The sequence below is a fragment of the Macaca nemestrina genome, chromosome 12, assembly GCF_043159975.1.
Source record: "Macaca nemestrina isolate mMacNem1 chromosome 12, mMacNem.hap1, whole genome shotgun sequence".
In the NCBI taxonomy this organism is placed as follows: domain Eukaryota; kingdom Metazoa; phylum Chordata; class Mammalia; order Primates; family Cercopithecidae; genus Macaca; species Macaca nemestrina.
Window position 1 is genome coordinate 117,899,783 of NC_092136.1, and position 20,565 is coordinate 117,920,347.

The window sequence follows — 20,565 nt, forward strand, 5'->3', positions numbered from 1 at the left end:
GCCGCTGAGGCAGGGGCAGGAAGCACTAGCACATTGGCAAATCATTGGCTCTGTGGATTCGCTTCTGGGATCCAGGGAAAGGGGGCACATCTTATCTCCCTAAGAGAAGAAACTCCCTTCTTCTCTGTGAACTTTCCAATCCTGTTGCCCCACACCTGTCAATGATCCCTTTGCACTGAGCTGCAAACTCTGTCGCCCAACTCCCAGACCACTCCAACTTCCCCCAACCCCAAACCAAAGCACTCACACAGTGAGAAGTCATGCACCTACAAGGTAGGGGGAGTAAGGGCGGAAACTCCTGGCATCACCTTCAGCCAACACACGGTTGGGTGGAAATCATTCAGGCAGGAAGGCTTTTGTGACATAGGTGTGTCACCTGTTCTGAGGCTGAAGGGCCCATGAATGACTTCAGGTGTTGTTCCAGCCCCTAAGACAGGTGTCAGGTTACAAGACACATAATCATTCCAGTTTGGCAACTTCACCTGTAGTGCTGTTTTAATCAAGCTGCCCACAGTCCCCCAATCACTCCTGGAATACAGCGGTGAGAGGCAGCAGCTTGCTAAGTGGACAAGGATGCTGGGCGTGAGGGACCAAGGCCCGCCCTGCACTCGGGCCTCCTCCAGCCAGTGCTGACCAGGGACTTCTGACCCGCTGGCCACCCAGGACCTGTGTGGGGAGGCCCTCCTGCTGCCTTGGGGTGACAATCTCAGCTCCAGGCTACAGGGAGACTGGGAGGATCACAGAGCCAGCATGGTGAGTGTGGGGGCCCTCTGTTCCCAAGACACGGGGAGGGTGGGGCTCCCCAAAAAAGGCCCTTCAACGAGCCTAAGCGCTCATCAGCTGAGAATTCTGTGACACCTTCTAGGTTAAGAAAAGAGGCCACACCCAAATCCCCCCAAACCCCAGTCCCATACACATCTCATACACACCCGCCTTCCTCTCTCCCACCATTGCCATGGTCCTCAGGCACAGAGCCAGGGCTGTCCTTCCTGACTGATCTTTCCTGAATCCTGAATGTTCTTTTGCCCAGTGTCTCCAGGTCTGTTGGTTAGAGGTTGGCGCTATTTTTCCAAGGCAGGGGGCTGTTTTGATGCCACAGTGGCCCTCTGCCACTCCCTGGGGAAACTGATTCCTTTTCTTTTTAAAGAAAAGTGCAGACCAGGCACGGTGGCTCACACCTGTAATCCCAGCACTTTGGGAGGCCGAGGTGGGTGGATCACCTGAGGTCAGGAGTTCGAGACCAGTCTGGCCAACATGGTGAAACCCCGTCTCTAGTAAAAATATAAAAAATTAGCCTGGCGTGGTGGCAGGTGCCTGTAATCCCAGCTACTTGGGAGGCTGAGGCAGGAGAATTGCTTGAACTTGGGAGGAGGAGGTTGCAGTGAGCCAAGATCACGCATTGCACTCCAACCTGGGAAACAAGAGTGAAACTCTGTCTCAAAAAAAAAAAAAAAAAAAAAAAAAAAACAAAGAAAAAGAAAAGAAAAGAAAACAGTGCAGAAATGCCTTCAAACAATCTAGGGTGTTTGTGGAGATCTTTTACTTGGTCTCTTTTCATGCCCTCACCCTCTCTCCTCCTTCTCCTCTTAATACCTGGAGCGTCGGCCGGGTGCGGTGGCTCAAGCCTGTAATCCCAGCACTTTGGGAGGCCGAGACGGGTGGATCACGAGGTCAGGAGATCGAGACCATCCTGGCTAACATGGTGAAACCCCGTCTCTACTAAAAAAATACAAAAAACTAGCCGGGCGAGGTGGCGGGCACCTGTAGTCCCAGCTACTCGGGAGGCTGAGGCAGGAGAATGGCGTGAACCCGGGAGGCGGAGCTTGCAGTGAGCTGAGATCCGGCCACTGCACTCCAGCCTGGGCGACAGAGCGAGACTCCGTCTCAAAAAAAAAAAAAAAAAAATACCTGGAGCGTCTTCGCTGTCTTGGGGCAAAGAGAATCAACCCCACCTTTCAAGGAGGACAGCTGAGGGCCAGGGAGGGGAAGAGATAATCGCTGGGTCCAGGGGTCTTCCTTCTCCAATCCTTGGCCAAGAGGCAGCAATTGCCCGGACACCAACGTGAAAGGGAAGGGAAGAGAGGAAAGGAGAAGCCACTGTCCAAGGGAGAAGGATGTGACCTGCAGGGGCCCCTCGAGTGATTGTCTCCTATTCCCAACCTGAGCACTTCCCACCACACTCTTCTGAAAATTCTGGCAAGAACAATTCCTAGTGCGGTTGTGGCTGCTGATCAGAAAGGGGAAGGGGCTTCCCTCTGAGCCAGGATCAAAGCACAAGCTTCCTGCTTTCCCATCCAAGGAGGTGCCCCAAAGTTTGACCTGTGTGCAGAGACGCTGCATCCCCTGGGGCTCCCAGGAGAGGACAGCAGCTGTGGAGCCTACCTAGCTGTGAGCTGCTTCTGGGTGGCAGGCACCGAGGAGACCCGGGGTGTCTCTTGGGGGAGCAACAGAGAAGGGAATCATTTCTAGGGCAGGTCACGAACTACAGAATCAGAAGGCTGAGGCCAGCTCCCTGATTAGCTGTGCTGTCTTGAGGCATTCATCTTCTTGAGACTCACCTTCTCCCCTGTCCATGGAAATGATATCACCCACAACACCTCCACGCACACGCACAGGACTCGCAGAGATTACATGGCTAATACATGTGAGCGGGTTCTGGAAACCATGAAGCCCCGCACAAATGTAAGGACTTAGGACTAAAGAGGAGTCTGCACTAGGAAATGATAGCTGGGTAGCACACCCAACACAGACCCTTTGCCACCAGGGAAGGAGCTGGGCATTGCTGCAGGAGCAGGGGAGGGCAGGTGGGCACACTGATGGAGGGGTCAAGTCAGGTCTGGGGCCCCAAAGGCAAGGCAGCAGCATGGCCAATCTCCACGGTATGGTCAAGGAAGTTTCTAGCCCCAGAGCTAGCCATTATACCGCCTGTGCTTAATAACCCTGTCATTAAGCCTGTGCTTAATAACCCTAGACAGCCATAGCTCCCAGCCCTGAGGGGAGGATGGGATCTCCTCTCCCAGGCTCAGCCCTCCCTTCCCTTCCATTCCCTACCTCCTTCCATCCCCACAGGCCCCTCTCTGTGACAGTCAGGGTCCTTTGAGCTGCTGCGTCTTAACGACTGCTCTCCCCAGAACCCATTAAGCTGGGTATTCCTAGGGAGAGCTGGAGCAGGGACTCAGGCCCAGGCAGAGGTCAGAACCCAAGCCCTGTCCCTGAAGGAAGTGTGTCCCATCCTAACTACTCCGTAGCTGAGGCCTGGAGGGAAGTCAGGGACCCTGGGACTGGCTCTCCTGGCCTTGACTCATGACTGTTCCGGAGACCCAAATGCACCCTGAGCCACCAGACGCACCCTGAGCCACCAGACATGGGCGTTAACACCTGAGGTCAAACCCCTGATGCTTCCGGCTGCTCTGGAGGAAGCTGATCCTCCCTCCCACCTCCTGTTTTCTGTGCCAGCCTAGTACAGACTCAAGGGGCTTGGCTGGGCTTGGCTGGGCTCAGAAATGTGGCAGTCAGGAGCCAGCCTGCGGGCAGTGGGGTGCTGGGAGCACTGTGGAGTCCACCCCTGACTAGGGCACAGAATCCAGAAGCCCACTCATCCCCGGCGGTGCCATCCTAGGCTCTGAGGTGGTAAACTGAGCTGGGCAGTGGGAAGGTCCTAAAAGGCAAGACAGGCAAGGAGGGGCTACTTGCTCTGCCTGCTCTCCTGGATCCCTCGCCACCTGGGTGACGGGGCCTGGTGTCACTGTAACTCCCCCCAAAGAAGCTCCAGCCAGCCACCATTTAATCAGCCCCTGTCATTGGCCAGTCTCTAAATGGGGCTGGGGGTTGGGGGACACAATACCTAGGTTTCACCCTGCAGGTGCTCAACACAGAGTGTGGCAAGTATAACACCAGCAGTGGTTACAAGGTACCCCTGGAGCTGAAAAGGCAACAGATTCTCTCTAGGGCAGTGGGGAAATTGTGCTGGAAGAGAAACGATTTGCAATGGACTTTGAAGGATGAGCAGGCTCTCTCCAGGCAGGGAAAGCAGGAAGGAGCTCCAGACACAGGGAACTGCATGTGTGAACAGCAAGAAAGAGTGGGAGTGTAGGGACAAGAGGGTCTTGTGCTGCGGCTGGAGCAAAGGTGCTGGCACTCCAGGCGGTGGGAGCTGCACCTGCCGAGGTGGAAGCTGCATCCCCAGGCCCTGTCCATCTCCCAAGGCGCTTCTCGCCTGACCCTGGGGTCAAGCTCTGTGCCTGGGTGCTTCCCTGGAGAAGGGGTTTAGATGTCAGGGCTCCTGTGTGCCCCCAGGCCTCTCCTCCTCTCAGTCTCTCCTCCTCTCAGTCTCTCCTCCTCTCAGTCTTCGCTCAGTGCGGCTGAGGACCCAGCAGACACCTCCCTAGCCCAGACCCATGCCAAAGCCCAAGAGATCTGAGAAACTGAATGAAAGAAATGAGGAGAGACCAGTTCAGGGGGGCCGTGGGCAGGGGGACAGATGAGAAAAACAGACCAAAAACAAGGCTGGGGAACTGCTAACAAGCTTCCCAAAGCCCCAGAACAGCCCCAGGGCAGCAGGAGACAAACGCTCTCAGGCCTGAAAATCTGCATGGCCTCAGCCTTCCCAGGTGCCTCTTCTGCCCTCAGCCTTCCTTCCAGCTCAGGTGAAAACAACAGCCTCAATAAAACGCTTCAAGTTCCCAAGCAAGGATTCCCCAGGATAGTGAACTCCTCCAAACCTAAAGTGCATCCATCTGCCACATTTTCTTATAAACCTGTTGCCACCAGAATGGGAGCTTCTTGAGGACAGGGTCTGTGTCTTTTCTGTTTTTAGCCGTAAACCTAGCACAGGGCGTGTCATCCATGGCATGGACTAGGCACTTAGTAAATGTGAATGAATGAATGAGTGGATTGATGGATGACAGATAAATGATCAAAGACGGAATCCCCTATAACCAGTGTCTGATTTATCTGACACTGAAAACAAGGCTCACCCCAAGTTGAACTGGAAAACATGCCAGATTCTATCTGAGGGGTTACTAAAGGATTTTTATCCCAGCGGCGGTTGGGCGTGAGGGAGGCACAGGTCTGAGCCTGCCTGGAAACCCTGGTGATAGGGAAGGGGAAAAGTGGGGCAGAGCCAAAGTGGCAATCCCCCGTGACACGTCTAACGCCACCTCCCAGCCTGCCGCTCTGACTAACCAGCATGTCGGCAGCAGAGACATGTGTAAACGAGACGGAAAACCGCAACAGTCCTCCCCTGCCCGTGGCCCCCCAGAGCCCCTCCAGCTTCCTCGTGTAATGCACATGCAACCAGAAACTCTCGAAGGGTAGCAGATGAAAGGAACACTGAGGAAAAGGGTGAGAGACACGATGGCCCCTGTCCAGGAGTGGGCACCTGTCCAGGGGTGGCAGTGGCGTCCCCTGTCACAAAATGTCCTGCATATCAGTCTGGCTGGCCTTCACCCACTGGTGCAGTTGAGCCAACCAATGCTTTCAGCATATCCTGCTGTCTCAGTCTCTTCCTCTAAAATCTGTATTCATTCATTCATTCATTCATTCGTTCATTCAGCATGTGTTCCTTGAGCATCTACTTTGTGCTAGGTACTGGAAAGATACCATGGAAGATTCAGAGAACATGTAAAATCTAGGCCTTCAATTTTGTGCACTCCATAGATGGAACAGGAGCAGGGGACACCGCTTGCCCACACCCCAGGCAGAACCTGACATTCACTCACTCAGTGATGTCCACAAGAAGGGGGTAACTATAGAGCCGAGGTCAGCCCCTCACCTTCATCCCATCTCCACCCTGACATCACCTACCATCACATCTCCAGTCCCCAGAGAGGAGGGTCCTGCCAGGCTGCCGGGAGAACCTACCGGGACACGTAGGTGTCACTGGTGGTCTTAAAGAGAGTAATAGCTACAGTGGCAGCATCATGTCTCTATCCAAATGCAAAAAAGGCACCATATTGTGCTTCAAGAAGCATTTTCACATCCAAAATCTCCCTTCAGTCTGATACAACTCTCTGAGACATTGTAATCCTCATTCTGTAGACGAAGAAATTGAGGCTCAGCTGGGTGTGGTGGCTCAAGCCTGTAATCCCAGCACTTTGGGAGGCCAAGGTGGGTGGATCACCTGAGGTCAGAAGTTCAAGACCAGCCTGGCCAACATGGTGAAACCCCGTCTCTACTAAAGATACAAAAATTAGCCGAACACAGTGGCTCACGCCTGTAATCCCAGCTACTCAGGAGGCTGAGGCACGAGAATCACTTGAACTCAGGAGGCAGAGGTTGCAGTAAGCCCAGATCATACCACTCCACCCTGGGCAATAGAGTAAGACTCAGTCAAAAAAAAAAAGAACGAAAGAAAGAAAGAAAGAAAGAAAGAGAGAGAGAGAGAGAGAGAGAGAGAGAGAGAGAAAGAAAGAAAGAAAGAAAGAAAGAAAGAAAGAAAGAAAGAAAGAAAGAAAGAAAGAAAGAAAGAAAGAAAGAAATTGAAGGAAGGAAGGAAGGGAAAAGAAAAGAAAGATATTGAGGCCCAAAGAGGTTCATGACTTGAAAAGGGTCGTTCAGCCAAGGGCAAAGGGAAAACCAGTAGCTATAATTAACTTAGACTTTCGAGAAGACTAAACTCAAGTTTCATACCCAATGCTGCCCAGGGAAAAAACCCAAATTACCAGGAGACCATTAAGGATAGAAAATTGATGTAAAGAGAGAATATTACAAGTGGATCAGGCCTAGGGCTAATCCTATCTGTGAAAGGAAACAAGAGAAATTTCAGACTGAGAGTGAGCTCTTCAGAATCACAGACCCTAAGGAAAAACCTTAGAGGTCTTCTCGGCGAGTGGGTTTCCCAAGCATACTTTGGCCTCAGAGCCGGTTGCTCCACTGAAATCAAATGCAGAACCCCCATACGGGAAAAACAGAGCTGCAGGTTTTGGAAGGACTGTCCCCCACCCCCACCACTTCTGCCCTGGTCACTGCTCCTCTGCCGCACCGCTGGGGGGCTTGGTCGAATCCCCCAGGGGTGCTCGGAGCCCTTACGTGACCCTGGCCCTTGTCTGCCACAGAATCCTTCACAGTCCAGCTTTTGCTCACACATCTGTTTCTAGAAGCTACAGTTGCTGAAAACAATCTTTCCTTTGCCAGGAGAAAAGACTTTCTGTAACTTCCCCCGTTCCTCCTGGAATGGTCTTTTGCCTTTCTCAGATGGCCACACACACTTGAAGCTTTCATGCTTCCACTGGTCCCTGCTTCTCTGAACTGCGTCCCCCACCCTCTCTTCCAAGAGAGTTCACATAGGTCACATGACATCCCCTCCTGTCCCCTGACTGCCCTGGTCACTCTCCCCAGATGCACTTAGTCCACAGAATACCCTGCTGAAGCCAAGCCCCGGGGCCCATGAAATCATAAAAGTAGCTCTTTGTTCAGTTCCCATTACATACATGACAGGCTCTCTATGAATCTCCTTCCCATTAACAGTAAATAATTTTTGACTATGAGTATCTACTATGTCATGAACTTCCCAGGTTCTATTTTAATATTGTTAGTAATAATTAATAAAAATAATAGAATATACTCCATGGGCAAAAGAGCTTTACCTCTGATTCACTGCTAGATCTCCAGGGCCCAGAAAGGTGCCTTACTCAATGACTAAACTATTATTATTGGTATTATTATTATTATTACAGTTAACAATTATTGTACTCTTGGCTGGGCACAGTGGCTCACACCTGTAATCCCACTTTGGGAAGCCAAAGTGGGCGGATCACCTGAGATCAGGAGTTCAAGACCAGCCTGGCCAACATGGTGAAACCCCATCTCTACTAAAAATACAAAAAATTAGCTAGGCGTGGTGGCAGGTGCCTGTAATCCCAGCTACTCGGGAGGCTGAGGCAGAAGAATCGCTTGAACCTGGGAGGTGGAGGTTGCAGTGAGCCGAGACCGCGCCACTGCACTCCAGCCTGGGCAACAGAGCGAGACTCCGTCTCAAAAACAAAACAAAACAAACAAACAAAAAAACAATTATTGTACTCTTACCATGCACCAGGCAATGTACTATATGCTATGCATATCTGGGGCTCCTTAGGAGGGAGATTTACTGCATCTCTCTTTCTCTCTCTCCCTCTTTTTCACACACACATGAAATTGAGGCTCTTGGTGGTTCAAAAACTGCCTAAAGCCTCAGGCCGATGAGCAAATAGGATTCAGACCCAGGCTGCAGGATTCCACGGCCTGTGCTCTGTGCACTGTAAAACACAGCCTCTCCTAGCAAATGAAATCTCAGCAAGGAGAAACTTCATGAAGCACTCGACGAGTTATATGAGTGGGCAGGAAAGCAGTAAAGGAACTTCAGGTTATGCAACTACAAAGTCGGAGATGCAGAGAAGACACTGAAGCACTATTAAAGCACTATTTATGGGATCCTGAGCTCAGAGTTCACAGGAAACAGATCTAGGGTCACTGAAACCTGTGCCAGGAGATTGGCTGCAGCAGCCACACCAGCCCACCAAGGCTGGTTATCACTGGGGCCTCCAGAACAAATGAGAATCCTCAACCCTGCCCCTGTATGGAACCACAGTGCAGACCCTCCTTGAGCATGTGTGGAGTTCTGCTCTCCATGCCTGTAGGGTGACTGGGGCAGAGGGCACTAATTTTCACTTACTAAACTCCTCTATATTTCAAGCACCAAGCCAGGCACATCACATGTGTCATCATTAATTCTCATCAACAACCCTGTGAAGTAAGTCATATTCTCCCCATTTTACAGATGAGAAAACTGAGACTCAGAAAAATTTATTAATTTGCCCAAGACTACCTGGCTGGGAAGAGGTAGAGCTGGATTCAGGCCAGCGTGCCTGCCTCAGAGTTCAGGAGGAGCAGGATCAAGGGACAACCCCCTTCTGATCAAGGTAGCTGAGACCCCTCAAACTGCAAAGACCAATTCAGGGGACTATGAGCAAGTCTGTAAAATCATGCAAGGACCAGATGGGGCTCCCAGGGCCTTGCAAAGGTGCTGAAAAGTGCATGGTGCTGAGCAGGTGGTACACCTTACAGAACCCTACTCCCTACCATCTTGGGAAGTTGCTTTTATTGTACCCACATTCCAGAGAAGGAAACTGGGTCCAGGAGCTGTTGAGTGACTTGCTCAAAGTTTTTCTACAGATGGAGGAGTCAGATCTTCTTCTTCTTCTTCTTTTTTTTTTTTTTTTTTTTTTGAGACAGAGTCTCACACTGTTGCCCAGGCTGAAGTGCAGTGACACGATCTCGGCTCACTGCAACCTCCACCTCCCGGGTTCAAGTGAGTCTCCTGCCTCATCCTCCCGAGTAGCTGGGATTACAGGTGCCCACCACCACGCCCAGCTAATTTTTTGTATTTTTAGTAGAGACGGGGTTTCACTGTGTTGGCCAGGCTGGTCTCGAACTCCTGACTGGAGTCAGTTCCAGTCAGTTCCTTTTCCCTCCCAGCCATTTCCCTTCCCCTTAAAGTTTCAAGGACAATTCAGGTCAAGCAAAAGTGAGTATGATTCTTGAAAGATGGTATACACTCTGTCTTTGAACTTTTTTAAATTAACATCAGACTGCTCCGTGGACGGCAGCTCCTCAGTTCAGGTAAATTGCAGAGTTGAGAGAACCCCTCTAAGCTTCAATATCCATCAGCCCTTCCCAGCGGCAAACCCGTGAGGGTCCCTGTTAGGCTGAAAGGCTGAACTGAAAGGTCCTCTCAAGTCCACACCAGCCATTGTCCAGGCATTGTCCTCAGGTGTGCAAAGATGGTAGCACCTTCCTTCCTATCAGACCCTTCCAGGAAGGGAAGGTGGGCTCAGATGGACCCACCACCCTAGAACAGAGGGAAAGCTGAGCAAAGTAGAATTGCTGCGAGTTCCAAAAGGTGGGAGAGAATGAGCTGCTTCCCCTAGGACAAAGAGAAGACCGCAGAGGGATTCCTAAGTACAGCAGTAAACAGCAGCATCGCCTGGAAGCAAGGGTTCTCCAGTGGGAGCCAGGTCCGTCTTCAGTTTAATTCAGCCCAATGGGCATGTATAAATACCTCACTCCTGCCCTTCACATTATCTCTGGGGAAAGAGCATAACTGCTGTGCCTCAGTTTCTCCATTTGTGAAATAGGGATAGTTACATCTTCCTTGCCTCCCGGCCCTAACTAAACCTAAGAGCTACGCCCAAACACAAAAGCTGATTCTTAAACGATGGGAGCTGAACAGCAGGCTGGCAGGGGACAATGGCAGGCTGCCTGACCCCTCCCTTCGGCCCCAGGCCCTGCCCTGGAGCCATTATGTGCTAAGATAGGGGCTAAGGCGCTCGGCTCCAGTTGCCAACAGGTCAGCACCTATGTGGCTTAGAACAAGGCAAAATGGTTTCTAATGTAGCAGCCGAGGCTGAGGGTAGACCCAAAGGAAAAAGTGCTGCTCTAAGAATGCCTCAACGCCAGGCAGTGTTTGTGAGGATGCTCCCTGAATCTCTGCACGTGAGCTTAGATGCCCAGCTGCATATGGCCTGGGCTGGTAGTTGACCCACCTGGAGACAGAGTAACAGGTGAGATCCCAGGATACTTGGAAGCAGGCATGATCAATCATCTCTGAGGACTTCCTATGCACTCTGGGCTGCTGCATCACCACCAGGCTCATCTCAAGAAACTCACTCCCTCCTCTCCTGCCCCATGATCTTCCAGCCCTCAGTGACCCTCTTCTCCCCTTACCTGTCATGGCTGAGACATCCAAGAGAGAGAGCCCTGTTTCCAGCGCAGCAAAGGCATCAAACTGCCTATTCCAGCTGTAAGTGGCGAGGACACAGCTGTTTGCCGTTGGTTTGGGGGAGGGATGCAGGTTCCGGGATCAGAGAGCAGAGTAAGGCGCCCTCAGAGGAGCGTTGTGGCCAGGCCCCACAATGGTGAGCACCTCTGGGTCTCTTGGCTTACTCAAAGAACTTTCCCCACCCCCTCCCTTGGGTTTTCCCCACTGCTTGTCACTGACCTCAGCAACCTACTGCCACCTGCCCAAGCCTCAAAGGACCTGTTTATCCCATCACCTAGCAACAGCAGCATCTCTGGCTCTAGGTTTTCCTATGAGACCATGGGAAGCCAGGGCCTTGGACTCCAGGGAAGACTGAAGCTGCTGTAGACAGGAACAGGGCCAGGAGGCCCCTTTTATGTGCCCCTACTTTTCTCTCTTTGTCCACACTCCAGTCATCCCAGCTCTGCCCTTACTGACTTCTTTCCAGAGCAAGGCAATGCCAAGTCAGCATTGCAGAGAGGAAGACAGAAATAAAGCTCCAGGGACAGGCTGCTTGGCAAGGGAAGCAGACAGGAGCTGGCCGAGCTTTCTGTTCCTTTGGCCTCCTTGAGCTGCCGCCTCTTCTTCCCCTCCTTATTAGCCTGGTGGACTTGCCTGTTTCATTGTGAGGTTATTAACCCTTTCATTCCATCTCTGAAAGACAGTTCCCAATTACCCAAAGGGACCTTGAGGTTCAGAGACATTGAGGAGTGTGCCCAAAGTCACACAGCAAGTCAGAAGACAAGGCAAGATGAGAACTCATACTCCCCAGGCTGGTGGCTTCTCTGCAGCACACTTTGTGGCTTCTCTGCAGCCACTTAATCTTCACTCCATTTAAAAACAAGAGCTGCCTTGTATCTGGGTTCATCATCTCTGAGCTGGAAAGGAAGCGGACCTTAAGATGTCCATTTGCTTTTTGGAGCTGAGCTAAGCCCAACCAGGAGGTTCCCCATGATCTAAAACAGTAGTAGGGGTGAGGAGTAGGAATAAAGGAAGAAGAGGCAGGTGAGAAAGGTGGGAACTTAATGGAAGAAAGGGAAGAACAAAGGCTAATATCAATAAAGCCCCTCCCAGGAACCAAGCCCTGCAATAGGCCCCTTTCCCGACACGCTCTTTGAGGGAAGTATCTTGACCCCATTCATGGATGACATGGCAGAGCCCAGAACTGAGCAAAGTCACTCTACCTTCAGACCAAGGAAGAGCTGGGGAGATGCTGGGGGCAATCTCTGCATGATGATTGCGTGCTGATTATATCCAACAAGACTGTATTGCAAGGGAGGAGTGATTCAAAAGGACCCAGCACCAGCTAATGACTGTTACCCAGATGAGTTCCTAAAACCACAAGGAAATGAAACCAACAGTCCACCAAGTCCAGAAACCGGGCCCGAAGGACTAGATCTGTTCCTTACTTGCTCTGAAGCCGGAACAGCTGCCTCTTCCGTAAAATGGGGACAATTTCTTGGGGTTGTTCCACGGATTATAGAGGGCAGCATTTATGAAAGAAAGACATGGTAAATTATATAATAATACTCCATTGCAATAACTAATGGTTCTGCCTCCATATTTCGGGCTTGGATTAATGTCTTCCTGCTGCCGGTGACAAACTGAGAAGCAGGAAAAGAAGATTCTCTGAGTTGATCAGGCAATGGCAGGTTTTCCAGAGATCGAACACCCACCCACTTCCACCTCCCCACCTCACCCCCTACCTGGGCCCTGATGGCCTGGGCATTCTTGCCCTTCCACTGTACCACAGACAGCAGGAGCTTCATTCCCGGATGAGCCCCAGGTCAGACACTGGCTGGGCTGGACCCGTGAGTCAGGGCTCTGCGGCAGTCTGAATCAACAGAGCAGACAGGCCTGGCCCAGCCAGTGGCCCAAACAGAAAGGGAAAGGCCAGTGCCTTTGCTTGGTCCGGGCTGCGCCGGGACTGCAACAGTTGTAGCCAGAAGCTGAGTTCAAGCTGCGGGTAAATAAATACATCTCCAGCAAAGCAGAAGGAAGCACATGTGTTGTTTGGTGACGTCTCAACTTCCTCCTTCCCTCTATTAACTCCAGGTTAAGACAATTCTATCTGACCTCTGTTTTCTCATCTGAAAATAAGGAAGTTGCCTTGTTTCAGCTTTGCATCTTCTGATCATGGCGGGGACCCACCATGGTGAGGGGGTCTGGCTGGATCTCTGAATTTTACCTGGTACCCACATCTCTCAGCCCCATTCTCTCCTTTCCTTAGCTCAGGATTGTTGCTTCTGGGCTCAGAGGAGATGCAGCTGGTCATAAGTCCCTATTTCTATCCTGCTCAGGGATGTCATCGACAATGATGGACCCCAGTTGACACTCACAGGCCTAAAATGCACCTACCTCTCTGCCCATCAGCCCCAGTATGTGTGACTTTCTGCAGCTCCTCTTCCAGAAGTGTGTCTGTCCATCATCTCTGACCACTCTGTGTCAGAGATGTTTGCCAAGAGCTCATGGGGAAACTCAGGCAGCACAACAGTAAGGGCAGAGTATGGTGAGGACACGAGTTTGACCTGAAGCCACTCCGTATAGCCAGGTGATGGCTTTTGTATGTTTTCCTTGAGGCTTGGGTGCGTAGCATTGGGGGAACTAGAATCTTTGCTTCATGAATTTTTTCACTATTGGTCCATGCAGGGCCCATTTGTAACTTGCTAGTTAGTTGGTTTTAACAATGTAATAAGCCTCCATAAATCCACCATTCCCAACAAAAGCTAGGACTTAATAGTAACCTACATCTAACCATGAGGTCCCCACTCCTGCACACACATATCCATCCCCCTCCTGAGGTGGGTAGGGCAAGAGTCTTTCGTTTATTAATTCAACAAATGTTGGCTGTACCTATTTGATAGGCCACGGACTGTGCTACAAGCTCCCTGCCCAGGTAAGTTCTTCCCAAACCCCATATTCATCATTTCCTTGCTTCTCTATGGAAAAGATTCTGTGCTATATGTAATCTTTTGGGACTAACTTTTTCACTTAATATTACATTCTAATATCATCCTTATAATTATTATTATTATTATTATTATTATTTTGAGATGGAGTCTCACTCTGTCCCCCAGGCTGGAGTGCAGTGGCACTATCTCGCTCACTGCAACCTCCGCCTCCCAGGTTCAAGGGATTCTCCTGCCTCAGCCTTCTGAGTAGCTGGGATTACAGGCACCTGCCACCATGCCTGGCTAATTTTTGTATTTTTAGTAGAGACAGGGTTTCACCAGGCTGGTCTCGAATTCCTGACCTCATGATCCACCCGCCTCGGCCTCCCAAAGTTCTGGGATTACAGGTGTGAGCCACCACACCTGGCCCCATCCATATTATTTTGTGTCACTATAGTTCATTTGTTTTGACTGCAGCCTAATATGTCATTGTGTGAATATACCACAGTCAGCTTCGTAAAGACTGACCTGAGATTGAGTCCTCAAACTGAGATATTTTCACTAATTCTTTCATTCAACAAATATTTTTTCAACACTCGTTATCTACTGTGCATTGTAGGAGGCATCAGGGATGCCACAGTTAACAAGATAGTCACAGTTCCGATCATTCCAGCTTACAGTTTTGCTTTAGTTCATTTTTTCTTTCTCTCTTTTGGTTTCAAACAGGTATAGAATTTTTTCCCACAGCTACTACTCAGTGAATAGCAATTGAAAACAATTAAGGGCCAGTCATGGTGGCTCACACCTGTAATCCCAAAACTTTGGGAGGCTGAGGTGGGCAGATCATTTGAGTCCAGGAGTTCGAGACCAGCCTGAGCAATACAGCGAGACCTCATCCTATGAAAAAATTAAAAATAGCTGGGCGTGGTGGTGCATGCCCATAGTCCCAGCTACTCGGGAGGCTGAGGTGGGAGGAGCACTTGAGCCCAGGAGGTGGCTGTTGCAGTGAGCTGAGATCACAACATTGCACTCCAGCCTGGGCGAAAGAATGAGACTCTCTCTTCCTTTCTCTCTCTCTCTCTCTCTCTCTCTCTCTCTCTCTCTCTCTCTCACACACACACACACACACACACACATACACAATTAGCCACTGTTCAGTCCAGTGATGAGGAATCCAAGGCCCCAGAAAGTGCAGAATATAAGCTTCCTTTGTGTGTCAGCTTTTAGCACAATTCCAGGTCCATCAAAGGTGTATAGTCAATATTTGTCAAATTAACAATAAACAAAAGAAATTTGCCCTACCTACCTCAATGAATGCAGGCATGCATGCACAAGTAGACTCAGTGGAAGGGAATGAATCGACAAGAAAGGGCCCACTTCCCTGCTCCACCAGCCGCTCCTCTAGCCTCCCACAGCTCAGCAAGCACCCTCTTACCCACAAAACAAAACCCAAGCACACCCAGTCCGTCGGCGAGGCCTATTGCCTGTATCTTCCAAACACATATGGCGTTTTTTTACCACCAACCTCCTCTCTCCTTAGGCCCTTGCCTTGCTCCAGCCATGCCCATCTCTATTCAGTTCCTCCAACCCCCCAAGCTTGTTCCTTGCCACTTGGCTCCTTCTTGTCACCTCCTCTAGGGAGACCAGCAAGATCCTCCACAACCATCCTGAGCCCCTCCCTAGAGCTCCCATTCTCAGTCTCCATCCAGGCGCTGTCTCCTCTCAGCCTGGATTACTCTCTGCATAGCACCTACCCCTCTCTGACCTTTTCTGGTTTATCTGTTTATGGCCTGTCCTCCGCCTCCCCCTAGCCCTCCTCTCCACCAAGAAACAAGCTTCTCAGGGACAGATTCTCTGCTGTCTTTTTTGGGCACTATATTCCCCGTCTTGCTGGGGTGGTTTCTTAATCTGCCTCTGAATCCTCCTGGAGTAGTGCCTGGTACAATGTAGATGCTTTATAAGCATTTGTTTAGTTAATAATTAATTCTTTAACGCTGCCCATCCTGGTTAGCAGACAATTGATATCGACTTGACTAGACAAGAGTTAGATGCAAGGACTTTGTAAACCATCACATGCCAGTTGGGTGTGAATTACTGTTGATATTATCCTACCTTGACTCTAGCCACAATGCAGAGTTGCCCAATTGGGTGTCATCTTCAGCCTGGAAACAGTCTGCTCGATCCAGCCCTGGTGATGGTGGAGGAAAGACGGCTGGGAATGAACTATAATGCACAGCTCAAAGTTCAGTACCAGCCTGGTGCTAAACACCAAAGGTACAAAGGCAATGAGAAAGAGCGGCCAATTAAAAATAAAATTTTAAATTTTAAAAAGCAACCAAAAAGAAGAAAAAACAAAAGGAAATGCTGACCATCCTATGAGAGAAGTCCTGTGATAAACTCCTGTACCAAATGCTACAGAAATACGGAGGATGATGTAACTGCCTAGGGGGTTCACCTTGCCTGCTGCCTAGACAAAACCGATTCTTCAAGACGGGGGAATTGCAATAGAGAAAGAGTAATTCACACAGAGCCAGCTGTGCGGGAGACTGGAGTTTTATTATTACTCAAATCAGTCTCCCCGAGCATTCAGGGAGCAGTTTTTAAGAATAACTTGGTGGGTAGGGGGGAGCCAGCGAGCCAGGAATGTTGATTGGTCAGGGACGAAATCATATGGAGCTGGAGCTGACTTCTTGCACTGAGTCAGTTCCTGGGTGGGGGGCCAGAGATCAGATAAGCCAGTTTATCGATCTGGGTGGTGCCAGCTGATCCATCAAGTGCAGGGTCTGCAAAATATCTCAAGCACTGATCTTACAAGCAGTTTGGGGAGGGTCAGAGTCTTGTGGCCTCCAGCTGTATGATTCCTAAACCATAATTTCTAATCTCGGGGCTAATGTTAATCTAGTCCCCCAGACAAGAAGGAGGTCTGCTTTGGGAAAGAGCTGTTACCAACTTTGCTTAAACTATAAGCTGAGTTTCTCCCAAAGTTAGTTCAGCCTATGCCCAGGAATGACCAAGGACAGCTTGGAGGTTAGAAGTAAGATGGAGTCGGTTAAGTTAGATCTCTTTCACTGTCTCAGGCATCATTTTGCAAAGGCAGTTTCAATGGGAGGGCAGAGGGAAGAGAGTTCCCATGTGAGAGCCCAGCATTTCCCACCAGACAACTCATGTAATCCTCACAGTAGTCTTTTGAAGCAGGTTTTATCGTCCCCACTCTACAGAGGGTAAGCCTGGAGTTCAGAGAGGTGAAGGATCTTTCCTGAAAGCACACAGTTAACGGGAGGCCGGGGTTGTATTCTGACTTGACCCCTGCAGACTGCAGAACCAAGCTGTGTGCTACACCACAAGGCTGCCCATGGCCTAGTGTCACCCAAGGGCAAGGCCAGGCATGTCCTTCCAGCAGACTACAGTCTCGTTTGGGAGGAAAAGAAAGAGCTCCTCCCAACTGCTGTGTCTACCATGCTTAGCCATGGAGCAGACAACATCCAGGGACCCTCCCTCTATATCTAATCAGGGTCACCCACTCAGGGATTGAAAGGGGCCCTCTCACTCCCAAGAGGAACAGAAAAAATCTCCAGTCGGAAATGTACAAGGTCCTGCGACTCCTCCAACCACCACCAAGGCGGGTCATGACTTCAGCACAATAGGGCAGGCAAGTCCCTGGGTGGAGACCTAGACCACAGGGTTCAGAGGGCGTAAACCCAGACAGCATCCTCCCTGTAACATTTGCCTGCCCGAAAGGGTGTGCATGTATTTTGTATGTAAGCCTTTGTGTCAGTGGCTCCTCCACGTGACTCTATGTGGCTCTGTGCGTGCCGAGTGCACACGTGGAGTGGTGTGAGTAAGTAAAAATGCCTTTGCGTGTATTTGTGTACATGCATCAATGGTGGCCTAAGACCACGCTCAGAAATGTCGTAGTGTTGGTAGCATATATGTAGTAAGGCATTCAAGTCTAAAGTGAATTTTTGCACATATAAACACCCTTGTAACCAATGTCAAGAATAAGATCCAGAAGTTTTCCAGAAGACTCCACTGTGCTCCTTCCAATAACTAACTGCCCCCCCTCCCCAGTGGTAACCACTGTTCTGACTTCTATCACTATAGATTAACCTTGCCTTTTACACTTTAGATAAGTGGAATTGTACTTTTTGTGACTATTTTCTTCCCTTCATCATTATGTCTATGGAATTCATCCATATCGTTGCATTTTGAATTAGGTTATTCTTGTCTATTGCTGAATTATATTCTATTATATGAAAATACCAGTTTATCTCCTCTACCAGTGACTGACGTTTGGGTTTTTCCAATGTTTAGCTATTATAAATGAAGCGACTGTAGACCTTCATGCACAGGGTTTTTGCTAGACGTTTGTACTCGTTTCTCTTGGCTATCTCCTGGAGCAGAATTGCTGGATCATAGAATCATAAAATAGTTGTATGTTTAGCATTAGTGGATTCAGCCAAACCATTTTCCAAAGTATTTGTACCAATTTACACTCCCACCAACAAGGTCTGAGAGCTCCTGTTTTCCCACATCGTCATCAACACAGTATTGTCATTTTTTTACATTTTAGCTATTTGGTGTTTATGTAGAGATATTTTATTGTGGTTTGAATCTGCATTTGCCGGATAAGTAATGACATTAAGCATTGTTTGGTACTTGTTGGCGAGTTGGGTGTTCCCTTTTGTAAAATGTCGATTCAAGTTTTTACAGAAATATAGTATCTGTAAACATAGACAAATCATTGACAAAAGCAGACAGTAGAGCAGAATCGTCTTAAGGAATTCAGCAATTTACACAACAAACCAGCAGCCAGTTGCTTCTACAATTGCTAATCAGTTGCTACTGGCTAAGCAAATTAATAAGTAAACTAATTGAAACAGATCAAATAGGTGTATGACTGAATGTTTCCTGTTGAACCAGGTATTTGGATAACACAGAGACCCCTAACTTAGACTCAGGGAGAAGGGAATATAGACAAGACCCAAGAACCTCCCCTAGGCTGCTAGCCCCAGCCGGAGAGGCTCCCACCTCAACTCACTGACTGTTTTTCCTTCAATTGCAGGATCCTGACAGTGATCAACCTCTGAACAGCCTTGGTAAGTTCAGGTCCGGCTTTCGTTTGTCCACCTTAGCCTCTGAGTTTCAGCTGCCAAGTAGATCCTAAGCCACTCTTGCCTGGCCCTCACCACCACCACCAAAGTGATAAATGCCATGGGTGACATCCAGCCACCCATCTATCCATCACTCAGCAAACATTCCAGGATTCATTCTAGAAGCAGGAGGCCTGGTCTCTGGGGAAGCAGGACCAACAAACCTAAAATCACCAAAGCAATGATTCTCCAATTCATTCATTCAGTTACTCTTATTCTTTCACTAAAACTGTAAGTACCTGCCATGTGCCAGGCCCTGGGCTGGACGCTGGCCTATCACAATAATTAAGACAGCCGAAGTCCCTGGTCTCATGGAGTTCACAGTCCCACTGTGCTGCCAAGGAACAAGCTGGCCAGAAGCATTTTCATGAAAAATGGCAGTGCTTGCCTGATTTCCAGGGGAAGAAAAATAAGATAAAAAATAGAATGGTCCCAAATTTAAGGAGGTGTTTTTCTTCCATTGCATTTTCTTAAACCATTAATATCTACTCCTGATAGCCTGCTAGATCAGCAAAACAGACGAGCAAGGAACACGTTAATATGAACAGATCAGTGAGAAAATGGCCAATCCTGCTTGACAGGTTATTTATTTCCCAGTTCTGGGTCATGAGTTAACAATGACCACAGACGAAGTAATCTTTAGCAAGTAAAATGGTGCCTAGTTGATACTTTGGAATTTAATATAAGAGTAGGCCATGGTGTCCCCAAAGAACACCAGGGTGCCAGCTGCTCCACCACCTGAACAAGCCTGAGAACTCTCAAACCAGAAAACAAGCTGAGTTTGCTCAAGGAGTGAACGTACCTATGCAGAACTATGCAGCACTGGGGGTTGGCGAAGACTAGCAGTGGAAGTCCATTTGGCTCAGAGAGAGAGGCCAAATTACACTGGCTTTGAAAGACATAATCCAGATGTGGAAGTCTCTTGTAGGCCCTCGAGTAAGAAGTGACAGGATGAAAGCAAGCTTTTAGGAAGCTCTGTCTAGCTGCGGTGGATAGGACAGGCTGGAGGGAGGAACAATAGCTGGCAAAGAGGCTGTTCATAGCTCACTGTGTTCGTTAACTTAAACTAGGTATGAAAGCTCTTTCCTTCCTAGTGGGGGAAGCAGATGCTCCCCGAGAATATCTGGGCCTGGACACAGGAACCCAGGGATCCCCATGGGTCACTCACTCTTGGAGAAAACAAACCAATCTCATGTTTCCAGAGGTAGGTGCTCAATAAATAAATCATGCATGAATTCATGAACAAAATGTCATCATAGTCATGGCCACAGGAAAGAGGACAATTCTGAAGACTGGCTGCTGGAACTTTAAAAACAGTATCAGCAAATATTACTGATAAGCTACTTTGTGCCAGGTCATAGTTTATGGGCAATACCATTCCAGTCCACATCCCCACTGCCTGGCTTCTGTGTCTGAAGTTAAAACTCTCTTTTGGGGAAACACAAAGTGTCCTAAGCTTTCCTTTGTCAACAGATTCATTAGTACTGGCATTCACTGGGTGCCAATCTCTGGCAGGATGCCATTCTCTGCTTTTGAAGAGCTGAGGAAAGAAATAGAGCCAGACATGTGATTAGCCATCATTCAAGGCAGAATAAAATGTGACCTGTAAGAAAGGTAGAAGGGGCCGGGCATGGTGGCTCATGCCAGTAATCCTAGTACTTGGGGAGGCCAAGGTGGGTGGATTGCTTGAGCCCAGGAGTTTGAGACCTATCTGGGTAACATGGTAAAACCCCATTTCTACAAAAAATAT

At 49.3% G+C, this 20,565-nt stretch overlaps 1 protein-coding gene across 1 annotated transcript in view; it reads left to right on the top strand.

Annotated features, from left to right (window-relative positions):
• Positions 1-544: 544 nt before the first annotated feature.
• Positions 545-20,565, top strand: part of LOC105476425 (transmembrane serine protease 4) — a 43,650-nt gene continuing 23,629 nt past the window's right edge. Inside the window, exons 1-2 of the mRNA XM_011732379.3 lie at positions 545-753; positions 18,728-18,761. Of these exons, the coding sequence (XP_011730681.2) occupies positions 751-753; positions 18,728-18,761 (37 nt within the window). The 5' untranslated portion in view covers positions 545-750. The remainder of the gene's footprint in view (positions 754-18,727; positions 18,762-20,565) is intronic.